The sequence below is a fragment of the Ips typographus genome, linkage group LG5, assembly GCF_016097725.1.
Source record: "Ips typographus isolate SLU linkage group LG5, UJ_Ityp_2.0, whole genome shotgun sequence".
In the NCBI taxonomy this organism is placed as follows: Eukaryota; Metazoa; Arthropoda; class Insecta; order Coleoptera; family Curculionidae; genus Ips; species Ips typographus.
Window position 1 is genome coordinate 2,214,936 of NC_138426.1, and position 21,057 is coordinate 2,235,992.

The 21,057-nt window shown below is 37.0% G+C and overlaps 2 protein-coding genes across 4 annotated transcripts in view; one reads left to right on the plus strand and one right to left on the minus strand.

Moving 5' to 3' along the window:
* Positions 1–14,219: 14,219 nt before the first annotated feature.
* The window catches only part of ICA69 (islet cell autoantigen 1-like protein), a 29,705-nt gene continuing 22,867 nt past the window's right edge, over positions 14,220–21,057 (minus strand). For all 3 annotated transcript variants that reach the window (XM_081980757.1, XM_081980756.1, XM_081980755.1), the window contains exon 6: positions 14,220–15,141. In XM_081980757.1, coding sequence (XP_081836883.1) covers positions 14,775–15,141 — 367 coding nt within the window. In that variant the 3' untranslated portion in view covers positions 14,220–14,774. The remainder of the gene's footprint in view (positions 15,142–21,057) is intronic.
* LOC145729232 (salivary C-type lectin 2-like) lies at positions 18,776–20,133 on the plus strand. The gene is made up of 3 exons (XM_081979911.1): positions 18,776–18,920; positions 19,660–19,824; positions 19,880–20,133. The coding sequence occupies exons 1-3, from the start codon at positions 18,851–18,853 to the stop codon at positions 20,131–20,133; spliced, it is 489 nt and encodes a 162-aa protein (XP_081836037.1). The 5' UTR covers positions 18,776–18,850.

The following is a 21,057-nucleotide window of genomic DNA, read 5'->3' on the forward strand; positions in this document are numbered from 1 at the left end:
GATAACTTCTGGCATAGTCTGATAGATTCTGTCATTGCTAGATAGTTTCTGGCAATTCTGCATGGATTTTTACATTTCTAGATAGTTTAAGGTAATCCCAGACAGCTTCTATCATTTCCAGATAGTTTCTGGCAGTGCTAGATAGATTATGAGATTTCTAGATAGTTTCAGGTAATTTTAGATAAAATATAACATTTCTAGATTGTTTCAGGCAATTCTAGATAGCTTCTGACATTGCCCGATAGATTCTGTCATTACCAGATAGTGTCTAGCGAATATCAGATAGTTTCTGGCAACTTTAGATAGAATATGACATTTCTAGATAGCTTCTGGTAAAGTCTGATAGATTCTGTCATTGCTAGATAGTTTCTGACAAATTGCAGATAGTTTCTGGCAATACTATTTAGATTTTGATATTTCTAGATAGTTTTAGGCAACGCCGGTAGCGTCTGGCATAGTCCGATAGATTCTGCCATTGCCAGATAGTTTCTGGCAATTTTAGATAGATTATGACATTTTTAGAGAGTCTCAGGCAATGTCAGATAGCTTCTGGCATAGTTCAATAGATTCTATCATTGCCAGATATTATCTGACCATTCTAGGTTAATTATGACATTTCTAGATAGTTTCAGGTAATACTAGATAGCTTCTGACATTGTCCGATAGATTCTGTCATTATCAGATAGTTTCTGGCAGATGTCAGATAGCTTTCTGGCATAGTCTGATAGATTCTGTCATTGCTAGATAGCTTCTGGCAATTCTGGATAGATTTTTACATTTCTAGATAGTTTAAGGTAATCCCAGACAGCTTCTATCATTTCCAGATAGTTTCTGGTAGTGCTAGATAGATTATGACATTTCTAGATAGTTTCAGGTAATGCCAGAAAGCTTCTGGCATAGTCTGATAGATTCTGTCATTATCAGATAGTTTCTGGCAGATGTCAGATAGCTTTCTGGCATAGTCTGATAGATTCTGTCATTGCTAGATATAGTTTCTGGCAATACTGGATAGATTTTTACATTTCTAAGTAGTTTTAAGTAATCCCAGAGAGCTTCTATCATTTCCAGATAGTTTCTGGCAGTGCTAGATAGATTATGAGATTTCTAGATAGTTTCAGGTAATTTTAGATAAAATATAACATTTATAGATTGTTTCCGGCAATGCTAGATAGCTTCTGACATTGCCCGATATATTCTGTCATTATCAGATAGTTTCTGGCATAGTTCAATAGATTCTATCATTGCCAGATATTATCTGACCATTCTAGGTTAATTATGACATTTCTAGATAGTTTCAGGTAATACTAGATAGCTTCTGACATTGTCCGATAGATTCTGTCATTATCAGATAGTTTCTGGCAGATGTCAGATAGCTTTCTGGCATAGTCTGATAGATTCTGTCATTGCTAGATATAGTTTCTGGCAATACTGGATAGATTTTTACATTTCTAGGTAGTTTTAGGTAGTCCCAGAGAGCTTATGGTCATTTCCAGATAGTTTCTGGCAATGCTAGATACATTATGACATTTCTAGACAGTTTTAGGCAATGTCAGATAGCTTCTGGCAATTCTAGATAGTTTATGGCAATTCTAGATAAATTTTGATATTCCTAGATAGTTTCAGGCAATGCCAAGTAGCTTCTGACATAGTCCGATAGATTCTATTATTACCAGGTAATTTCGGACAATGCTGCTAGATACATTATGACATTTCTAGACAGTTTCAGGCAATGTCAGATAGCTTCTGGCAATGCTAGATAGTTTCTGGCAATTCTAGATAGATTTTGATATTTCTAGATAGTTTCAGGCAATGCCAAGTAGCTTCTGACATAGTCCGATAGATTCTATTATTACCAGTTAGTTTCGGGCAATGCTAGATACATTATGACATTTCTAGACAGTTTCAGGCAATGTCAGATAGTTTCTGGCAATGCTAGATAGATTTTGATATTTCTAGATAGTTTCAGGCAACGCCAGATAGCGTCTGGCATTGTCCGATAGATTCTGTCATTACCAGATAGTGTCTGGCGAATATCAGATAGTTTGTTGCAACTTTAGATAGATTATGACATTTTTAAATAGTCTCAGGCAATGTCAGATATCTTCTGGCATAGTTCAATAGATTCTATCATTGCCAGATATCATCTGACAATTCTAGGTTAATTATGACATTTCTAGATAGCTTCATGCAATACCAGAATGCTTCTGGCATTGTCCGATAGATTCTGTCATTACCAGATAGTGTCTGACAAATGTCAGATAGTTTTTAGATAGATTATGACATTTCTAGATAATTTTAGGCAATGTCAGATAGCTTCTGGAATAGCTCAATAGATTCTGTCATTGCCAGATAGTTTCTGGCAATGCTAGAAAGACTATGACATTTATAAGCAGTTTCAGTAAATGTCAAATAGATTTTCACTTTACCAGTCTTCCAGATTTACCCACTTACCAGGTGTTACGCTAAAACAGGACGTTTTGGTAAACACAAGTTGGAAACCAAAATTTTAATAAAGAATGAACAGAAATTACCCAAAATTTCAGTTTTTTTTACTTTACCTTCAACCGTCTGCTCGCTATATTATGGTGCTACCCTTCCAATATACTGAAAATTCAAATGTTTACTAGTCAATATCTTGAAAACGACATTATTTAGAAATAAACTGTTCAGGAGCCAAAAATTATCTAGACCAAGTAGCAGAATCTAAAAACTACATCAGTTGTTGGGATTAAAAAAAAAAAAAAATTAAAAAAAAAAAAAATTGAAAAAAAATTAAAAAAAAATATATATAAAAAAAAATATAAAAAAAAAAATAAAAAAAAAATTAATAATACAAAATAAAATAAAAAAAAATAATAAAAAATAAAATAATATATTATTTTTTAAATAATATTTAAAAAATTATTTAGCAAATCTCCAAAATATTTTAGATGGTCATACCTACAGTAGTAGGTATGTAGTAACACTTAACTTAACTGTCACTATATGGCGTCACCAAAAACTATCAATGCCATAATCTATCTAATAATGACAGAATCTATCGAACAATGTTAGAAGACATCAGGGAGTGTATTCTTGAAAAGAATAGTCTGTAGAATGTGACAGGAACCCGCAATTGTCAGCTTCTTTTGTCACATTCTATCAACATTTCTCTTGAGAATTCCCTGTTTTCAAGAATTAGAGCCCTGGCATTGCCAGATACTGTTAAAAACATACATGGTCCTTTAGAGCCACAACTGTTTACTTGATTTCTTTCCATTTTTAGCCTTCAAAAGATTTATTTCTACAAAACAAAAGTACAGTTCAATGCCTCCTATATTCTTATCGGAATGGCAATTGCAATCAAGTTTGGACGTGACTCTATGATTACATGAAAACTGTTTATGGCCTAGTTAAACAGACGCACAATATACATTATGTATATGTTTGTAATAACTGATCTAAACGCCAGCATCTTTTATTCATTAGTATTCAATTTCCTTAATGCATTTAATCGTTATTATTAGCATAACAAGACTATCACATAACATGTTAAAGTCAGAAAAAAAATAAATTAAAACCTACCGTACTATATCTCCAAATCATGTTAAATCCTTAAAACGTTTTTTTTAGGAAAAAAGAAAAATAACACACACAAATTTGCTGGGAAATCGCACAACAACACTTCACGCCATCAATTTTGTTGGGATGGTAATTACATATTAGTCTTATCTAACGTTTAAACAAACTAATCTTGGTTTGGGTATGGTCGCGGCAAGTAGTGAATAGTGATTTTGCAACAACGAGATCGTCCGTTTCACGACGCTCCTGCGGTTATGCTACCGAAGAAAATTGGTGGGAGCGAAGAGACGCAACAAGTCAACTATGCGAACGAACGTAGGCATATACAAGACAGATTTTGATTTCATTCCAAATTTACGGCATCATAGCCTCAGGCGACCAGCTGGCATTTTAGATTCCCATACCTAACAGACGTAACCTTCGGCAAAAATCGGTAAATGTTATTAAAATTTTGTTTGGTAATATCGATAAGTTGATGCAGAGGCGGAGAAGGATCTGCGATTTTAATAAAGATGAGAATAATGGATTATAAGGGAATATCCCTACTAAACACATAGTCTTCACAACCATCATCCGAAACAAACTAGAACCACTAGCCGAAAACATCAAACGGGTTTTAGACCAGGAAGATCGGCCACAGACCAATTATGCGCAGCAAAACAAGTTCTGGAGAAATGCTGGGAATATCACATTGATGTGTATCAACTCTCCATGGACTTCAGACAGGCATACGACAGCACAGACAGAGAAAAGCTTTACAGCATCATGCTAGACTTTACTAACAAGACTAACAATGGAGAAGTCTGAAAGCCGGGTGAAGATACAAGGGAACCTAACACACCCATTTAAAATAAACCAACTTTAATCTAGCATTAGAATAAGCAGTAAGGAAAACCACGTTAGACACCAACGCGTCGCTGCTACACAAATCCACCCAACTAGCAGGATATGCGGATGACACAAACATACTTGGAAGAACCCTACATACAAGTAAAAGAAAGATAAGACCAAAGTATTATATAGACCAAGTTATTATACAGACAAGAAGCAATAGGAGGAGAGGCCAGAACATGACAATAGGCGACCAAAACTTTGAGGTGGTCAATGACTTTACCTACCTAGGCTGTAACATATCCAGCAAACGGGACGAGATGAAGGAGATCGAACGAAGAATCAGTAATGCCAATAAAGTATATTACCACATTTTGGCCATAATCAGATCAGGAAAACAAAACTGAAAGCGAGACCTGGAGGATCTCACAAAGAGCGGAAACTATGGTGAACGCATTCGAAAGAAAGATCTTACGCAGAATATATGGACCGGTCCAAGAAAACAAACAGTGGAGAATAAGATACAACAACGAGATCTACCAGCAGAGGATGGAAGAGTCAAGAGGATTTTCAACCAAAAACTGGAAGGTAAAATACCGGTTGGAAGACCAGGGGCGAGATGGGCAGACAAACTGGAGGACAGGGGATGGCTGGAGGAAGAAAATAGAGGAGACCAAGGGCCGATTTGGGTTGTAGCGCCATTGGATGGATGTCTTGTATAGTAGATGAGAATCGTCGTGAAATTGGAATGCTTGTTGGGTTGGATGGAAGTAGCTGATCACCTAATAAGCCTAATAAAGAACCTATACAAGGCAAACAAAGCTATGGTGAGGATGGATGGGCATACTTCACCAACATTTAGTACACACAAATGAGTCCTAGATAACTTTGAGGGGAGCATGTCAATTGTTGGGAAAAAGCTAACAAACTTGAAGAGATGAGGCAGAAATGAAGATGATGTTGGATAGAGTGAAGCTAGAGTGGCTTCAGTATTAGCAAGCCATAAATCATCAAGAGTGCATTTTGATGGACAGTGCATACATGTTGTTAGGTGGTCGGTGGTCTATACTTCTCCACAGTCGCAGAGCACATCGTCAGCATTTTGTCAGATTAGATTTAACAGAAGCAACACCAGCCATGTCTTCCATTCCAGATTCATCCCTCGGGGCGGTTGTTGTTGGAGTGGAAAATTCGCTGGTGATTCTATTCCTGTGTTGCGCATAAATCTTCTTCTAGATTTTAAGGGGCTGGTCCCATGGGGTTCCTCAAGATGATGAAGGAGGTGTCTTTCATCAAACACTTGTTTGAATCCTTCGACGTGTTGATCTGCTTCGCGTCGGTCTTCAGGGGAGGCAAAACCTCCAGTCACAATTCGGCATGTGCGGTTGTGACCTGTTTTGCATGTTTAGATCTGCTCCACACTGGACAAGCGTATTCCGCTGTCGAAAAACACAAAGCCTCCGCTGTAGTCCTTAGGACTCTTGGGTTTGCAGCCCATTTACTCCCTGCGAGTTTCCTTAGGAGGTTATTTCAGGTTGTGACTTCTGACGTCTTTGGTATTTTTGAAGTGGTCTTTATATGATAATGATCTATCGAGGACGACACCTAAGTATTTTGCTTTTTCAGTGTGTTCCAGATTTTGTCCCTCCCAGGATACATTAAGTTTTATTATAGACAGTTTACAATATGTCGACGACGAATCCTAGAGCACTTTAGACAGACTACAAGACGAGGGAGAGACAACCTAGAGAAATTGATAGTACAGAGAAAGGTGGAAGATAAACGACCGAGAGGCAGATCTTATGTTAGATGGATAGGCCAAGTCAAGCTTTTAGACTCTTTTAAATGCTTTTGGAAGCTTCTAGGCTGCTTCAGGAGCATTTGGAAGGTTTTTGGACGGTTAGTCAGGATATTGAAGGTTCTGGACTGCTTGAGAGACATTTGGTAGTTCTTAAACGGTTCTAGAAACTGTAGAAAGCTTTTAAACTGCTCTAGAAACATACGGAAGCTTTAAGACTGTTTTGAATTTTTCTGAGAGCTTCTGGAGTAGTTGAAGTGCATTTTGAGGCTTGTAGATTGTTTTAAAAGCTTCTAGGTTGCTTCAGGAGCATTTGGAAGGTTTTTGGACAGTTAGTCAGGATATTAAAGGTTCTGGACTGCGTGAGAGACATTTGGTGGTTCTTAAACGGTTCTAGAAACTGTAGAAAGCTTTTAAACTGCTTTAGAAACATACGGAAACTTTAAGACTGTTTTGAATTTTTTTGAGAGCTTCTAGAGTAGTTGAAGTATATTTTGAAGCTTTTAGACTGTTTTAAAAGCTTTTCGATGCTTCAAGGCTACTTCAGGAGCATTTGGAAGGTTTTTGGACAGTTAGTCAGGATATTGAAGGTTCTGGATTGCTTGAGAGACATTTGGAGGTTCTTAAACGGTTCTAGAAAGTGTAGAAAGCTTTTAAACTGCTTTTACAACATACGGAAGCTTTAAGACTGTTTAAATTTTTTTGAGAGCTTCTAGGGTAGTTGAAGTGCATTTTGAAGCTTTTAGACTGTTTTAAAAGCTTTTGGAAGCTTCAAGGCTGCTTCAGGAGCATTTGGCAGGTTTTTGGACGGTTAGTCAGGATATTGAAGGTTCTGGACCGCTTGAGAGACATTTGGAGATTCTTAAACGGTTCTAGAAACTGTAGAAAGCTTTTAAACTGCTTTAGAAACATACGGAAACTTTAAGACTGTTTTGAATTTTTTTGAGAGCTTCTAGAGTAGTTGAAGTGTATTTTGAAGCTTTTAGACTGTTTTAAAAGCTTTCGGAAGCTTCTAGGGTTGCTTCAGGAGCATTTGCAAGATTTTTGGACAGTTAGTCACGATATTGAAGGTTCTGGACTGCTTGAGAGACATTTGGAGATTCTTAAACGGTTCTAGAAACTGTAGAAAGCTTTTAAACTGCTCTAGAAACATACGGAAGCTTTAAGACTGTTTTCAAGTTTTTTGATAGCTTCTACAGTAGTTGAAGTGCATTTTGAAGCTTTTAGACTGTTTTAAAAGCTTTTGGAAGCTTCAAGGCTGCTTCAGGAGCATTTGGCAGGTTTTTGGACGGTTAGTCAGGATATTGAAGGTTCTGGACCGCTTGAGAGACATTTGGAGATTCTTAAACGGTTCTAGAAAGTGTAGAAAGCTTTTAAACTGTTCTAGAAACATACGGAAGCTTTAAGACTGTTTTAAATTTTTCTGAGAGCTTCTAGAGTAGTTGAAGTGCATTTTGAGGCTTTTAGACTGTTTTAAAAGCTTTCGGAAGCTTCTAGGTTGCTTCAGGAACATTTGGACAGTTTAAGGAGGCTAAATTTACGATAGATTTTGATATTTTAGCCAAGCCCATTGGTGTCGCGCAATTTGTTTCTATTCCTTTGTCCTGTTATAGAAGCCCGACCAAAAAATAAAAAATTTAAGATACTTTAAAAAAAAAATCGGAAAAATCCTACAAATGGGTAAAAATTGGCCTAAAATTTGTTTTGTTGGTTGGGGATCTTAATATGTAAATTTTATAACAACAATAACTATCTTGTCTTGGAAATTATCGGGGGTAATTGCACAAGTGCATAAAAATTACCGATAATTTTGCATGAAAACTTGTTATCTCTTAACTGCATGAGTTTATTTTCATATTTTTTTTGCGAAAGAGCCCGACACCGAAGGTGGAGGGCTTTTTTAGAAAAAAATATGAAAATGACCGAATGCAGTTTGCAAAGATAACAAGTTTGAACCCAGAATTATCAGGTCATTTTTAAGGCACGAATGTAATTTTGGGGAATATTTCCCGAATAAAGAAAATGTTTTGGTTTTGCTGCAACTATAGATTGCTCAATGGAGCTCAATGAACAAGTTCCAAACCGTTCATTAATTTATTGTTGACATCGCGTTTGACATTGTTTGGTTATAAAAAGTCAAAAAACTGCGCAAAGACAACAATTAGTATACTAGCAATAGGCTCTACAACAATGCAGTCGTTATAGATACGTACAGTGCAATTATCGAAATGCAATTATCACTTTAGAATGCAATTATCGCTGTCATTCTGGTGAAAATGCACTGCTCATATGGGACATTTAACACATGAGGGAAATATTCAAGGTAATTTCCCTAATAACATATTTAAATGATGTAGGTAAACGTTTTTCAGAGTCTGATAATAAAAAGTATCGTTTATTACACGTCCGAAATGACTTTTTCCGTTCATGCGAGTGTCACGCACGCACGGAAAAAGCCTAATTATATCTGGACTGGTATTGCAACCTGAAAAGTTTTAATATCACATTTCTGGTCTTCTAATTGGCCAGAAATGCAACAAAGAGACACAGAGAACAGCCACGACAAAACTTTATCACAGCCGAATCTGAAATATTCAAAAGATGACTTTTCTATTCTTAACTATTGTTGCACAAGAATTTATCATTGTTCCCGAATCTAGATTATGGCAAATTTCACTTTTACTTAAAGTTATTGCAAGTCATTTAATCGATCTTGTTACGTGCACTTCCTAGATTAAATACGTCAGATTGATGATCTTTGTGACAAAATGAATCACTATCAAGTGACTATAAGTATTATGCTTTACAAGACTTTCAAAAATGTTTGTTTATTTAGTGGTAAATATGCATAACTCACAAATTTCTAAATTCGCTTCTGCAGCTTTCTAAGTAGATAAACTTTGTAACTTCTGTTTGAGTGTTACTGTGTATCCCTCAAAAAAATTATTCCATACATTCCAAACTCAATGTTTCTTCTTCCACATATTTGATCATGATGTGATCAGTCCAGTCTCAATATTATTGATATTAACCCTCAAAAATTCAACTTTACTCCACACTGGTATGTTATCTTCTCTATATCCAGTATATCTGGTTTAATTGCTGTGGAATCTTTTGTACTAAAAATTATCCAGTTTTTTATACTGTTTTTCTTTGTTCAAAGCACGTTTGTTTTAGTAAACCTTTTCTGTGAATGGAGTGGAAAATGTGTTTTTCTTTAAACAGCAGTTGAAAATTTGTTATCGCCTCTAATTAAAGTTAGTTTCATCTGCATGTTTTATGTTAGGATTAAATCACTAATAAATACACTAAACAAGAGAGGATTTAAGATGCTACATTGCTATCATAACTAACTGTACAGTATTTCCGTTTTTTTGTACTTACACATGCGGAAAGCGTCTTTCCCGCTCTTTAAGTGTTTGCCTGGACGCAAAGTGAAGGAGGGCAAATGCAGTCTCGTGCAGGAAAGTACTATTTTGCGCACTTATTTGGTAAATAATAATTAAACGCGCATTCTTTGATGAAAAAATTTCATATACAGGGTGTGCCAAAATTGAGATATGACCTTCGAATTTGAGTACAATTTTCATGCACTTTTTCCAAAAATTTTCCATAACTTGCTTATTTGACAGTTGACGACCAAAAGTGATTGAAGTGAAAAGATAGCTCAGTTCGTAAGCTTTCCAAAAATATGCTCATTTAAGTTAATCGGTTGCACCGTTTGGCCGATAGAGGGCGTCAAAGTCAATTTTTCACAAACCTCAAGTGATTTAACCACTTTTGCTTTAACCTAAAATGATTCAGTGGTTTGAACAATCACGAAAAAAGGTCACTTTTCTAGTCTAGTCTCGGTTGATTCGACCAAACGACCCATCCAAAAGGTTGATTCACTTTGTGTAGAAAACTAGCCAGAAAGCCTTTCTGGATTCTCTGGAAACTAGCCTTTCTGGATTTTTTGTAGTTATCACCATTCTCTTTGTTTTTGTACCCTCTTCATTCCTCAAACAGCGCCAGTATCTCATCTTTCATCCGTGTTTTTGTGCTTTTCTTCCCATATGTCACCCATGTTAGCTTCCTCTGCCGTCTGAGGATCTATGGTTGTCAGTATTTTCTCATTAAGCTTTTTGGTAACTTCGTAATCTATCCTTCGCTGTGGTACATCGGATTTTGATTACCGCCATCAACAGAACATGGTCAGAGGGCACATCGGCACCCGGATAGGTGCTTACTCTCTTTACCGATGTCCCATAACGTTTGTTGATGAGTATGTAATCGATCTGATTGGGGATTATGTTGTCTGGGCGATCTCCTGGAGCCTTCCACGTATATAAGCGTCTAGGTGGCAGCTTGTATCATGTGTTTGCTGTTTTCATGTTTTCCTCCTGGCAGAACTGGCAAAGACGTTCGCCATGATCATTGCGTAATCCTAGTCCCTAAGGTCCCACCAATACTTCAAATCGTCCTTCTCCCAGTTTGAAGTTGAAATCACCCATAACCATGTTTATCTCATGATTTTTAACTTGTTTGAGCTTTAATTCTTCGTAAAACGTCTTGATCTCATCTTCTGTTGAATCTGTTGTGGGTGCATACACCTGGATGACTGGTTTGGCGTATAGTTTAAGTAATATATGATTCTGTCTGAGAAAGGAAGTACATTTATTACAGATTTGGACAACTTTTCAGTCAGGACTATTCTTACTCCCTTTCTATTATTTCCTGAATAGTACCCCTCCAGAAACGTGAAACACTCCAGCCTGAGGCCACCACGTTTCCGCGACACCCAGAATGTGCATCTTCAGTGTCTTCATTTCCTCTAGTAGGTTGGCCAATTTTCCGGCCTCAGAAAAGCTTCGATGATCGAAATCACTAGAATTGTGTCGTCCAACGGTTCAAGAAAGAGAATCTTTGGAACGACCCAGTCCCGAGAGTGATTCTCTTAACAATAAGTCTTAAATATGTACAGAAAGTAAAATTCTGCTGGATAGATGTATTGCGCAACTCATTTTTTCTACGACCAATGTGACTTTTACTGGTGGCTCCCTAGGGAGGAAAATACTTTCAACCTCTCTGGTGACACTTTCTAGAAAGTGCAACCAGAAATCCCTAGGGAGTGAAAGTGATATTTTCATCTCTCAAATAAACAAAAAAAAAACATATAAAAGCTTCTCAGGTATCACACCTTTTAAGCACAGGGTCGAGAGCCATTATCATCTATATAACAACAATTTCCTGACCCAAGGATAAACTGAAATTAAAGGAAGTTATACGTATTTATCTTTTCCTTTCATTCGTTGCTTACAATGGCATGTGACAGTGAAATTGTTTCTTCAAATAGGTAGCTTTTGTTTGCGGTCGTTATGAATATGTAGCAATTAGCTAAGGCGATTGTAAAGTTCATGAAAGAACCGGTTACATGGAAGAGGAAGTAAATTGATGAAGCTATTCGAACTGCATAATTAGTTTAGTTATATTGTGTTCTTACGTAACTAAAATCCTTCCAAATTTAAATTTTGCCTTTCTTGCTAAACTTCTGTAAGCATCCACCTACATGGCCATTACCAAAACTTAAAAACTTATATGCATACATCCTTGAACATATGTTTTAAGTGGTTTGCCAAATAATGTTTCCTAGTCCTGTAAGAACTGTATTGAAATTCTAATATGTAAAGATAACATAAGTATAGCATTTACCAGATAACCGGTTTACAAATTTTACTCATTGTTTCGTGAAAAGATTACTTTAATGTCAACCTGAGATTTGCATAGGCCTTGATATTTACCAAGTCCAGTCGAACCCGAAATTACGGCACAAAAACTGTCTGACTTTTAATTCAAATATACATATAATCGACTAAGAATACATTATTCTAAAAAAACGAAAACCTTAAAGAAAGTGGACATGGGCCAGCCCAGACGGTGTAACTAGGAACGAAATAGACTTTATAATTACAAACAACAGAAATATGGTGCACAATATATCGCTCCTTAACAACTGTTCAATAGGAAGCGATCATAGACTAGTCAGAGCCAAGATCACAATAAATCTTAACAAAGAAAGAACCAAAAGAATAAACAAAAAAACCTATAGAACATACCAAGGACTATGAGGAGGCTGTTCGAAATAGTCTTGAAGAGGCTGACTTGGACGAAATGGTAGTAGAAACATTAAACAATCGCCTGTTGGAAGCCGTGAAGAGTGCAGAGGAAAGGAAGACAAAATCAGCACAGACACAAAAAAACTTGTGGAGAAACACAGAGAGCTGAAAAACAAGAACAACTGAGACAGTTAAATAGAGATATCAGCAAGGCGGTAAGAAGTGACGTAAGACAATATAACACCAATCAAGTAACGACTGTCATTGAAGAAAACCAAAGTCTAAGGGTGCTAAGAAGAAGTCTCGCTGCAGGCAAGAAAAATATGTCCAAACTTGCAGACCATCAAAGACAAATAGATATCAAGAGATCAAGATAGTGGAAGAGTTTTACAGAGAGCTGTACATAAAGGAGAACAAAAACGAAAAGGAAAGTGGAAAATATAGGTTCAGAGGACATAACAACAGCGGAAATCTCAAAATCATTGAATGAGATGAAGAAGAAAGCAGCTGGGGATGACCAAATTGTTGTTGAGGCAATTAAGGCAGGGCTCTGTTGTTTAACACGTGCCTCTTAAATGGAGTGACACCGTCCAAACGGGACAAAGCTGTAATAATGTATAAAAAAGGGGATATGACTCAGTTGAGCAATTATAGACCGATTAGCTTATTGTCCCACCTGTACAAACTGTTTATGAAAGGAATCGCTAAAAGGCTAACATCAAAATTAGACTTCTATCAACCTCTTGAACAAGCCGAATTTAGAGCTAAGTATGGAACAAACGACCACCTACAAACCATCAAAACGCTGAGATTGAATACAATAAACCTTCGATCCTGGTCTTCGTTGACTTTGAGAAAGCTTTTGATTCTGTCAACCAGAAAGCAATGCTTCGTGCTCTTGCTAAATGTAGAATAGACCATAGGTACTCCTCCCTCATTGAACATGCTACAGCTTGTGTAAGACTTGATGAAGACACGGAGACCTTTCCTATTGAAAGAGAGGAGTTCGTCAGGGAAACACATTCTCTCCAAAGCTATTCACAGACCTGTTAGAGTATGCATGTAAAACTGTTGACTGGAATGAATTGGGTATCAATGTAGACGGAAAGTTTTTAAATAACCTCAAGTTTGCGGATGACATTGTACTTATCGCTGACAGCTTTGGCCAGGCACAGGCAATGCTGCTGGGGCTCTTCACTACTTCACAGGAGGTGGGCCTCAAGATGAACTTTTCTAAACTTGGTTCACGCCAAGAATATTTCTGTGGACGGTAAAGACAGTAACTTCCTACAAATATTTGGGTCACGAGATAAAAATAGGAAGGAATAACCAAACATGCGAGTTAGTGAGAAGCATAAGACTAACCTGGGCTGCATTTGGAAAGCTGAGAGACCTTTTTAGATCAATAAGTATTCCAATAAGTCAGTGTTTGATCAATGTATCTGCCTGTAATGACCTATGGTGTAAAGACTCTAACGAACAACAACGATATCCAAACTGCAAGTTACCCAAAGAGCTATGGAGAGAATAATGTTGGGGGTATCGCTGCGCGATAGGATTTCTAATGCCACCATCCGCATGCGATCAGGAGTAACCGACGTTGTTGTAAGGATAACCACCCTAAAGTGGAACTGGGTCATGTAGCGAGAACGAGGAGAATATTGGAGTGGAGAACCCGAATACAAGCCCACAGATACCGGGGACGGCCTCCAACAAGATGAGAATGAGAGAATGGCAACAAACTGGATACAGGTGGCGCAAGACAGGATGATGAAGATGATATCCTATGTCGATATTCAGCTTAAAAAAATTAATTTAAAAAAAAAAACCATACACATCGAGCTGGTGTTTGGTTTATTGTGGCAAAGTTTGTTTTTTTTCCTAGATTAGTATACAGGGTGTCCCAAATTTGGGTTGTCAATAAAACTCAACAGTAAGGATGGTGATTAAATTATTTATTAATAACTATATAATAATAAATAGTACGATAGTAATTTAAGTATACTCTATAAATGAATTATAAAATAGACTAGAAAATCTTTGGAAATAAATGCGAGAGTGCAAACACTTAAAACTCAGTGAGGCAAAGAACAAACGAAAAAACACAGTAATAGTGAGCTAAAATTAATACAACAAAACAGGGTCAGGAAATATATTAACGTCTTTCTCGATTCGAGATTATGCTACAATATGAATGATATCAGTTTCAAATTGAAAAAAGCAAATTAGATGCTTTATTCCTAGTAACCGCATAATTTTGAAAGTACAACGAATGGAAATAGAGCAACAAACTATTACACAGTTTATCCTTAATGTTTATTGTTTTGATCACAAACCATATGTAGCAGTGTGTGTTGGTCGAGTTTCTATTCCAGTTGGCATGTCAAATAACATAAACAAGTCAATTTAACAGCATCATTTGTTCAATTTAGTTCTCTTAAAGAAAAAGTCATAAAATATTGAAAACAAAGTTATTAAAATCGGGTAGTCTATGCTCTGTCCCCAGCTACATTATTCTCCATGACCCCATTGGCCAGTGGATCCAGTTCAGCAAACAAACTCAACCACGACATCTGACTTTCAGTTTTATGACTTTTTCCATTAGATTTTTCCTCTTTGTTTTCGTTGGATTTTATGACGTTTCGACTCGGGATCATGTCAAAGTTTGAGGTATTTAGTGCGTTCATGTTATCGAAAACGTCAATCAACGGATCGGTCATTGACAAGTCGAAATCTAATAAATCGGAGCTGGGTTTCGATTGGTCGTACGTGCGATTGAGCAACGGGGCTGCAAAGTCCTCGCCTAACAAGTTTGAGGTGAGATCGTCTGCTGGTGTCGATTTATTTATATCCTTTCTGCAATAATAATTGTTTAATTAGGGGGGTTTGGTAATGGGAGGTAATAAGTAAATGGGTGAATAAATAGTATATTATTAGAGTGAAGTAGTAGTCCCACTAAGTTGGGAAGTTGGAGTTGAAATCATTTGGTCTCTAAACCATCTACCTAGTATATTATTAACGAAGGTTTAGACAAGCTTTTGTGGACCGTATTTCAAGATTAAATCCCACGGAGCGAAACGACAAGGAATTTAAGACGTAAAGTCAATAAAAGCTCTCTAAACCGTGGATAATATAGCGTTTTTTCCACTATTAACCATATTTTTGATGGTCCTTTTATTGAAAGTTTATTATATTACATGAATGTAGTTTATTACGTCACTTCAGTACTGAGCCACAATCATAATAAGAACAATGACGGAGATGAAATAAGATTTGTTAATTACGAGGTTGATGTACGCCGAAAATTATAAAACTTCAGGATGAACAAAGATTAGGATAACAACAAAACAGCAACAAGAAGAGACAATCTAACTTATCTGGCTCTGTCAAGTCAAGTATATTTTATATTGTCACGTTAAGGAATAGCCCAGAGGGAAGAAAACTCAGGTTTCCACAGGTAACCCACTTTATTCGAGAAATTAATAGGTACAGTAATCTTACCCCCAGATTGCCAAGATGGCGAAGAGCAAGATGTGGGATGCAGGATCGAGTAGACGAAAGGTTCACGGAGGGCAAACGCAACGAACCCTAGACTCGTGTCCGAGGGCATTCACCGGGCCGGTAAAGTCGTTATGGTACTAGCAAAGGGAGGTAAGTAGGTACGGCAACTCTTGCTGCTCGCCCACACCATTTCCTTTGCTAGGGTTGATTCTCGGGTGTGGCACTTGGTCACCTTAAGCTCCACGTTGCGTTGCACAATAGGCGTACCCAGACTAACCCAGAGATCAGTCAGTGACCTCCCTCTGGGGAAGACTCTATTAGCCTCTATTTTTGACCTAGGTCAACAATGATCATTAAGGTAGAGAAAACTAATTTCTCAAGTTACTAATCGGTCAATAATGGTATGTTTATCATGTTCATGTTTTTCATATGTTTATTGTACAAAAATATGGGCGTTATTACTGTCACATTTAGGGGTGCGTAGTGAGGGATGGTACTACGGTAGTGGGGAGGACCCTAGTGTTCTGGGCCTTAGCCGAGCTACAATGCATCTTTTATACTCGTCAGCGACCTCATTACGCTAACCTTGCTGACTATGCTGGTTACTGGGTGTGCACCGTAACTACTAACACGGGTGTGACAATACAGGGTGCCTGTTTTTCAAGTCTCACCATGGAAATCTCGGTTATTTGAAGAAATTCAAGAAAGTTTAAATTGGGGCAAAGTTGCATAGTTTGGAGGCAAATAAAATGCCGCTTAATATTAAGAAACAAGAGAGTAAGAAGCAGCTGGATGTCATTTACATAGATGTTGAAAAGGCTTGTGACAGAGTAAATCATCATCTACTACTTCGAAAACCTGCTTCAATTGGCTTCACAAATAATGTTGTTGCCTTCACATGGATTCATATCTGTCAAGAAGAGCTTACTCAGTGCGAGTGGGTAAGGAGTACTCTGAGAAATACTATGCACCTTCTGGGGTTCCGCAGGGAAGTAACATAGCTCCTCTCCTGTTTTTGATTTTTATTAATGACTTGCCAGGGTGCCTTACAGGCTCTCATCGTTTGCTGATAACTTCAAGATCCTTAAAGAGGTTTCTTCGCAGGCACTTCAACAAGATCTGGACTTTGTTATCAGTTGGTTCAAAAACAATAGACTCTCTTTAAATGTCGAGAAATGTTTCTCCATGACCTTTACCAGACGTCAAGTAAGAATAGAAAACACTTATTTAATTAACGACAATGCACTGCCAAGGAGGGACCGGTGTAGGGATCTTGGAGTCACTATTCGGGCTGATTTCAATTTTAGAATACTTCTTCTTCCAATGCGTATCAACTAATGGAGGTTTGCGATAACATTTTCCATTTCTTCCTTATTTCTTGCGGTGTGTATCAGCGATTGTACATCGTTCAGCCCTGTCCACTGTCTGATATTTCGCAGCCAAGACATTTTTTTCCTTCCGATCCCTCTCCGGCCTTCGATCTTGCCTTCAATCAATAGATGTAAGAATTGATATTTCGTGTTTCGTATTATATGCCCCAGGTATGCCGTTTTTCTTTTCTTAATCGATTCAAACAGTTCACGTTGTCTGTTGACTCGTCTTAGAACTTCTTCGTTTGTTAGGCTAGCCGTCCAGGGTATCTTCAGGATTCTGTGATACAGCCATATCTCGAAAACCTACAATTTGTTGATTGTAGCCGCCTTCAATGTCCAACCTTCCATACCGTAGAGAAGCACCGACCAAACGTAGCATTTAGTGAATCTGAGCCTTAGGTTAAGGTCAAAATCGGAACAGGTAAGCACTCTTCGAAGACTTAGGAATGCCTGTCGAGCTTGTCCAATGCGACATTTTATTTCCTTGTCTGATGTCCAGTCTTCAAAAAGCCAGATGCCCAAGTATTTAAATTTATCTACTCTTTCTATGGGCCTTGCCTTAAATGTTATGGTGGAGTATCCAAACATATTTAGGTTTCTAGAGATAATCATAAACTTTGTTTTTTTGGTGTTGATATTTAATCCCATTGATTTGCTCTGTTCTCCTACCTTGTTGACCAGTTGTTGTAGATCGCGTATGTTATCAGCAATTAAGGCCGTGTCGTCAGCATAGCGGATGTTGTTGATTCACACTCCATTGAATTTGATTCCCATTTCCACGTCTTCCAGGGCCTCTTGGAATATTGCTTCCGAATATAAGTTGAATAGGAGTGGAGACAGCACACATCCCTGTCGTACCCCCCGTCTAATCTGTATGGCGTTGGACATATTATTGCCTAGTTTGATTTGCGCTGTTTGGTTCCAATATAGGTTTTCAATGCATCTAATGTCCTTTTGGTCTATATCAAGTCTATTGAGGAGCTGCATCAGTTTGTGGTGTTGTACGCGGTCAAATGCCTTTTGATAGTCTATGAAACATAGGCACACATCCTTTCTCTGATCATAGCAGTTTTGGACAAGCACTTGTTTTGCAACTATCGCTTCACGCGTACCTAACCCCTGTCTAAACCCAAACTGCGAGTCGCCTACGTCTCTTTCACATTTTAGAATACATTATGAAGATATTCTTAATTGGGCCTATAGAGTCCTGGGCCTGGGACAGCGTACAGTTCATAGTAATGTAGGAATTTCAGTGCCATTCCATCTCTCCAGACTAAGAAGATATTGTTAATAGGACCTATAGAGTCCTGGGCTCTGTCATGAGAAAGACATTGTAATCAGGCTTTGTTGAACTATTCCATTTCTCAACAAAGATATCAAAGCTTCGTTTAGAAAATATTTATTAGGTAAGCTTTCTACATAAAAAAACAGAAATTAAAAAAAAAAAGATAAGAACGTCTTAAAAAATGTGAATATGGCAAATTTGAATTTCATAATGCGTGTCCTGAATAGCAAAGTCAAAAACATTGCAACAATTCTACAGATATCCTGTCTCGTTAAGGATTCCTGCGTTTTTTGCAACTAGTGTAACAGTTCTGAAATATTTTTTACATTTTTCTCTGATAGTGACGCCAGTAACGTTTGGATATAAATCGCAAAAAACTTCACAACCCTTCAGTAATTCCGAAAACATGGACTTTTTTAAACGGTTTTCCTTGCTTATTTTATTCGGTGTTTTAGCAAGTACTGTTGTCGTGTCAGGTAAGTTTGTACTAATTTACTGCAATAAAACTTTATCACCAAGAGGGTTTACTAGGCCTTCGAAACTACTGATGAATAGATCTGAAGAAGACATGTTAAACCGTTCTCGCAGATTTCGCAGCCAAGATATTCTTCTTCTTCTAACTGACCTTTTGCCCACAATTCTAGATAATCTTCCCTTGAATTATTAAGAGGATTGCGTCATATTTTGAACCCCGCATGAAGTAACCCAGATGGGTGATCTTTCTTCTCTTCACTTCCTTTAACACCACCAACTTTTTTTTTACATTCTGGTAAGCACTTCTGCGTTGGTTCACCAACCAAAGTATTAAAAGAATGTAGTCGTTCTTTTTATTTTAATTTTTAATATTTTGTATTTTTTCATAAATCATCACACACCTACATGATTGACTGGAAATTGAGGATATCAACCTATATTTACCAAACTGTGAACTGAACCAAGTAAATATGTATTGGAATTAAGATAATTGTTTAGCTGATTTTAGTAATTCTCATCACTAAGCTACAAAGTCAATACAATAAACAATAATTCTGTAGCAGGATATAATAATTCATCATTCATTTCAGGCCATATTTGAAAGTTAGCAAGCATGATGTATTGTTTAGTTAATCAAAACCTGACTAAAAACTGTTAGTGGAAGTATTTTATTTATTCATTTTCTGTCATTTTACCGGCATGTATTTTTCTTCAAATCATTGTCATCTTATTCAATTTTAGGTGACTGTACACGCTATTCAAGAGACTACGCAATCGGAACATACAAAGTAACTTTCGACGAAGCTCTCTACTTGTGTTTGCAATATGGAATGGAACTAGCCAGTCCCTTAACTAGATCAGAAGAAAATGCCCTAATTGCAGCATTTAAAGCGGAAAATCCTGGTGGTGAGTATAATCAAACTTAAACAATGTCCTAATAATTATGATTGTAACTTATTAGTTGGATATATGAACGGAGTGTGGATAGGAGCACGAAAAGTTTCAGATTATGGCATTGGAAATTATACTTGGATAACTACAGGAAAACCGGTTATTGCTACACGTTTCTTATCTGGTTTTGCTGATAATACTGGAGGAAAAGAAGATTGTCTTCAGTTGGTGAAAGATAATATTAATAGTGGTAGTAATTATGGTTGGAACGATCTTACGTGTAATATTAAGATTGCTTTTGCTTGCCAGACTAAATGCTGCTAATCTTTCTTGTTTACCCAATTTTGTCTATAATCTTTTGCAACAGATTTAAGTTAAATAAAATTATAATAAAACCAGAATTCAGTTAATGTGTTATTAAATATATTACTCCGCTTAAGTTGGACTGTTATTCGAGAGAGCAATTGATAGAATTTAGTGAGATTAGTGTTGCATCAAACCAGTTTTTACTAAAAAACTCAGAAACGGTGAAAGTTACGAAAAATTTAAGAGAGAGCAAAAATGTTCGTAAAGGACTGTAAAACTTCCAGTGATGAGTTTAGCAGTCCTTTACGAACATTTTTGCTCTCTGTCAAAATTTTCGTAACCTTTACCATTTCCGAGTTATTTAGCAAAAACTGGTTTGATGCAACAAATTTTCAAATCAGTTGAAATTGTGGTTTCAAATCAGAACACCCTGTAACTCAGTTATTTTTGGGAGTTCAGGGTGGTTAAACCTCTTAAAAAAACCGTTTTGAGCTCCTCTTTCCAGTGGTGTAGAGTGAAAAATTCTATCTAAAAAATTGCCTACAGGGTGACAAAATTAGTGAACTTTCATACTTTTCTTGCACACTCTGTATACTGGAAGCAAAAACGGTCCTGCAAACTGACGGTGTTGGGTTAAGGAGTTGATTAGGATTATTTTTGGTTTCTTGCAATTTTTTTGTACTGTTCTCGCGGACTGAGTTTACCCGTGCGTCATCCCCCTGTGATTTAGAAGTAGACATGCATTATTGACTTCATCCTTGTCTATTGTTTACTTTCAGAAAGGGTAAATATCTAAGTGAATGTCTTCCAAAAAAAACATTTACTGATTAACGCTTCTATTTCAGTCATTGTCAGTTTGACAACCATCGAAATTTATTTGATTTGTTTACTATTAATTCTATTCCGTTTCTTTGTGTTGTTAATCATTTATAAAGTTTTCTA

Excerpts from the sequence above, each read along its gene's own strand:
- LOC145729232 (XM_081979911.1), top strand. The coding sequence starts at position 18,851 with ATGGACTTTTTTAAACGGTTTTCCTTGCTTATTTTATTCGGTGTTTTA. Across the intron at positions 18,921-19,659 it reads AAGTACTGTTGTCGTGTCAG|GTGACTGTACACGCTATTCA; the intron begins GTAAGTTTGTAC and ends ATTCAATTTTAG. Across the intron at positions 19,825-19,879 it reads TAAAGCGGAAAATCCTGGTG|TTGGATATATGAACGGAGTG; the intron begins GTGAGTATAATC and ends GTAACTTATTAG.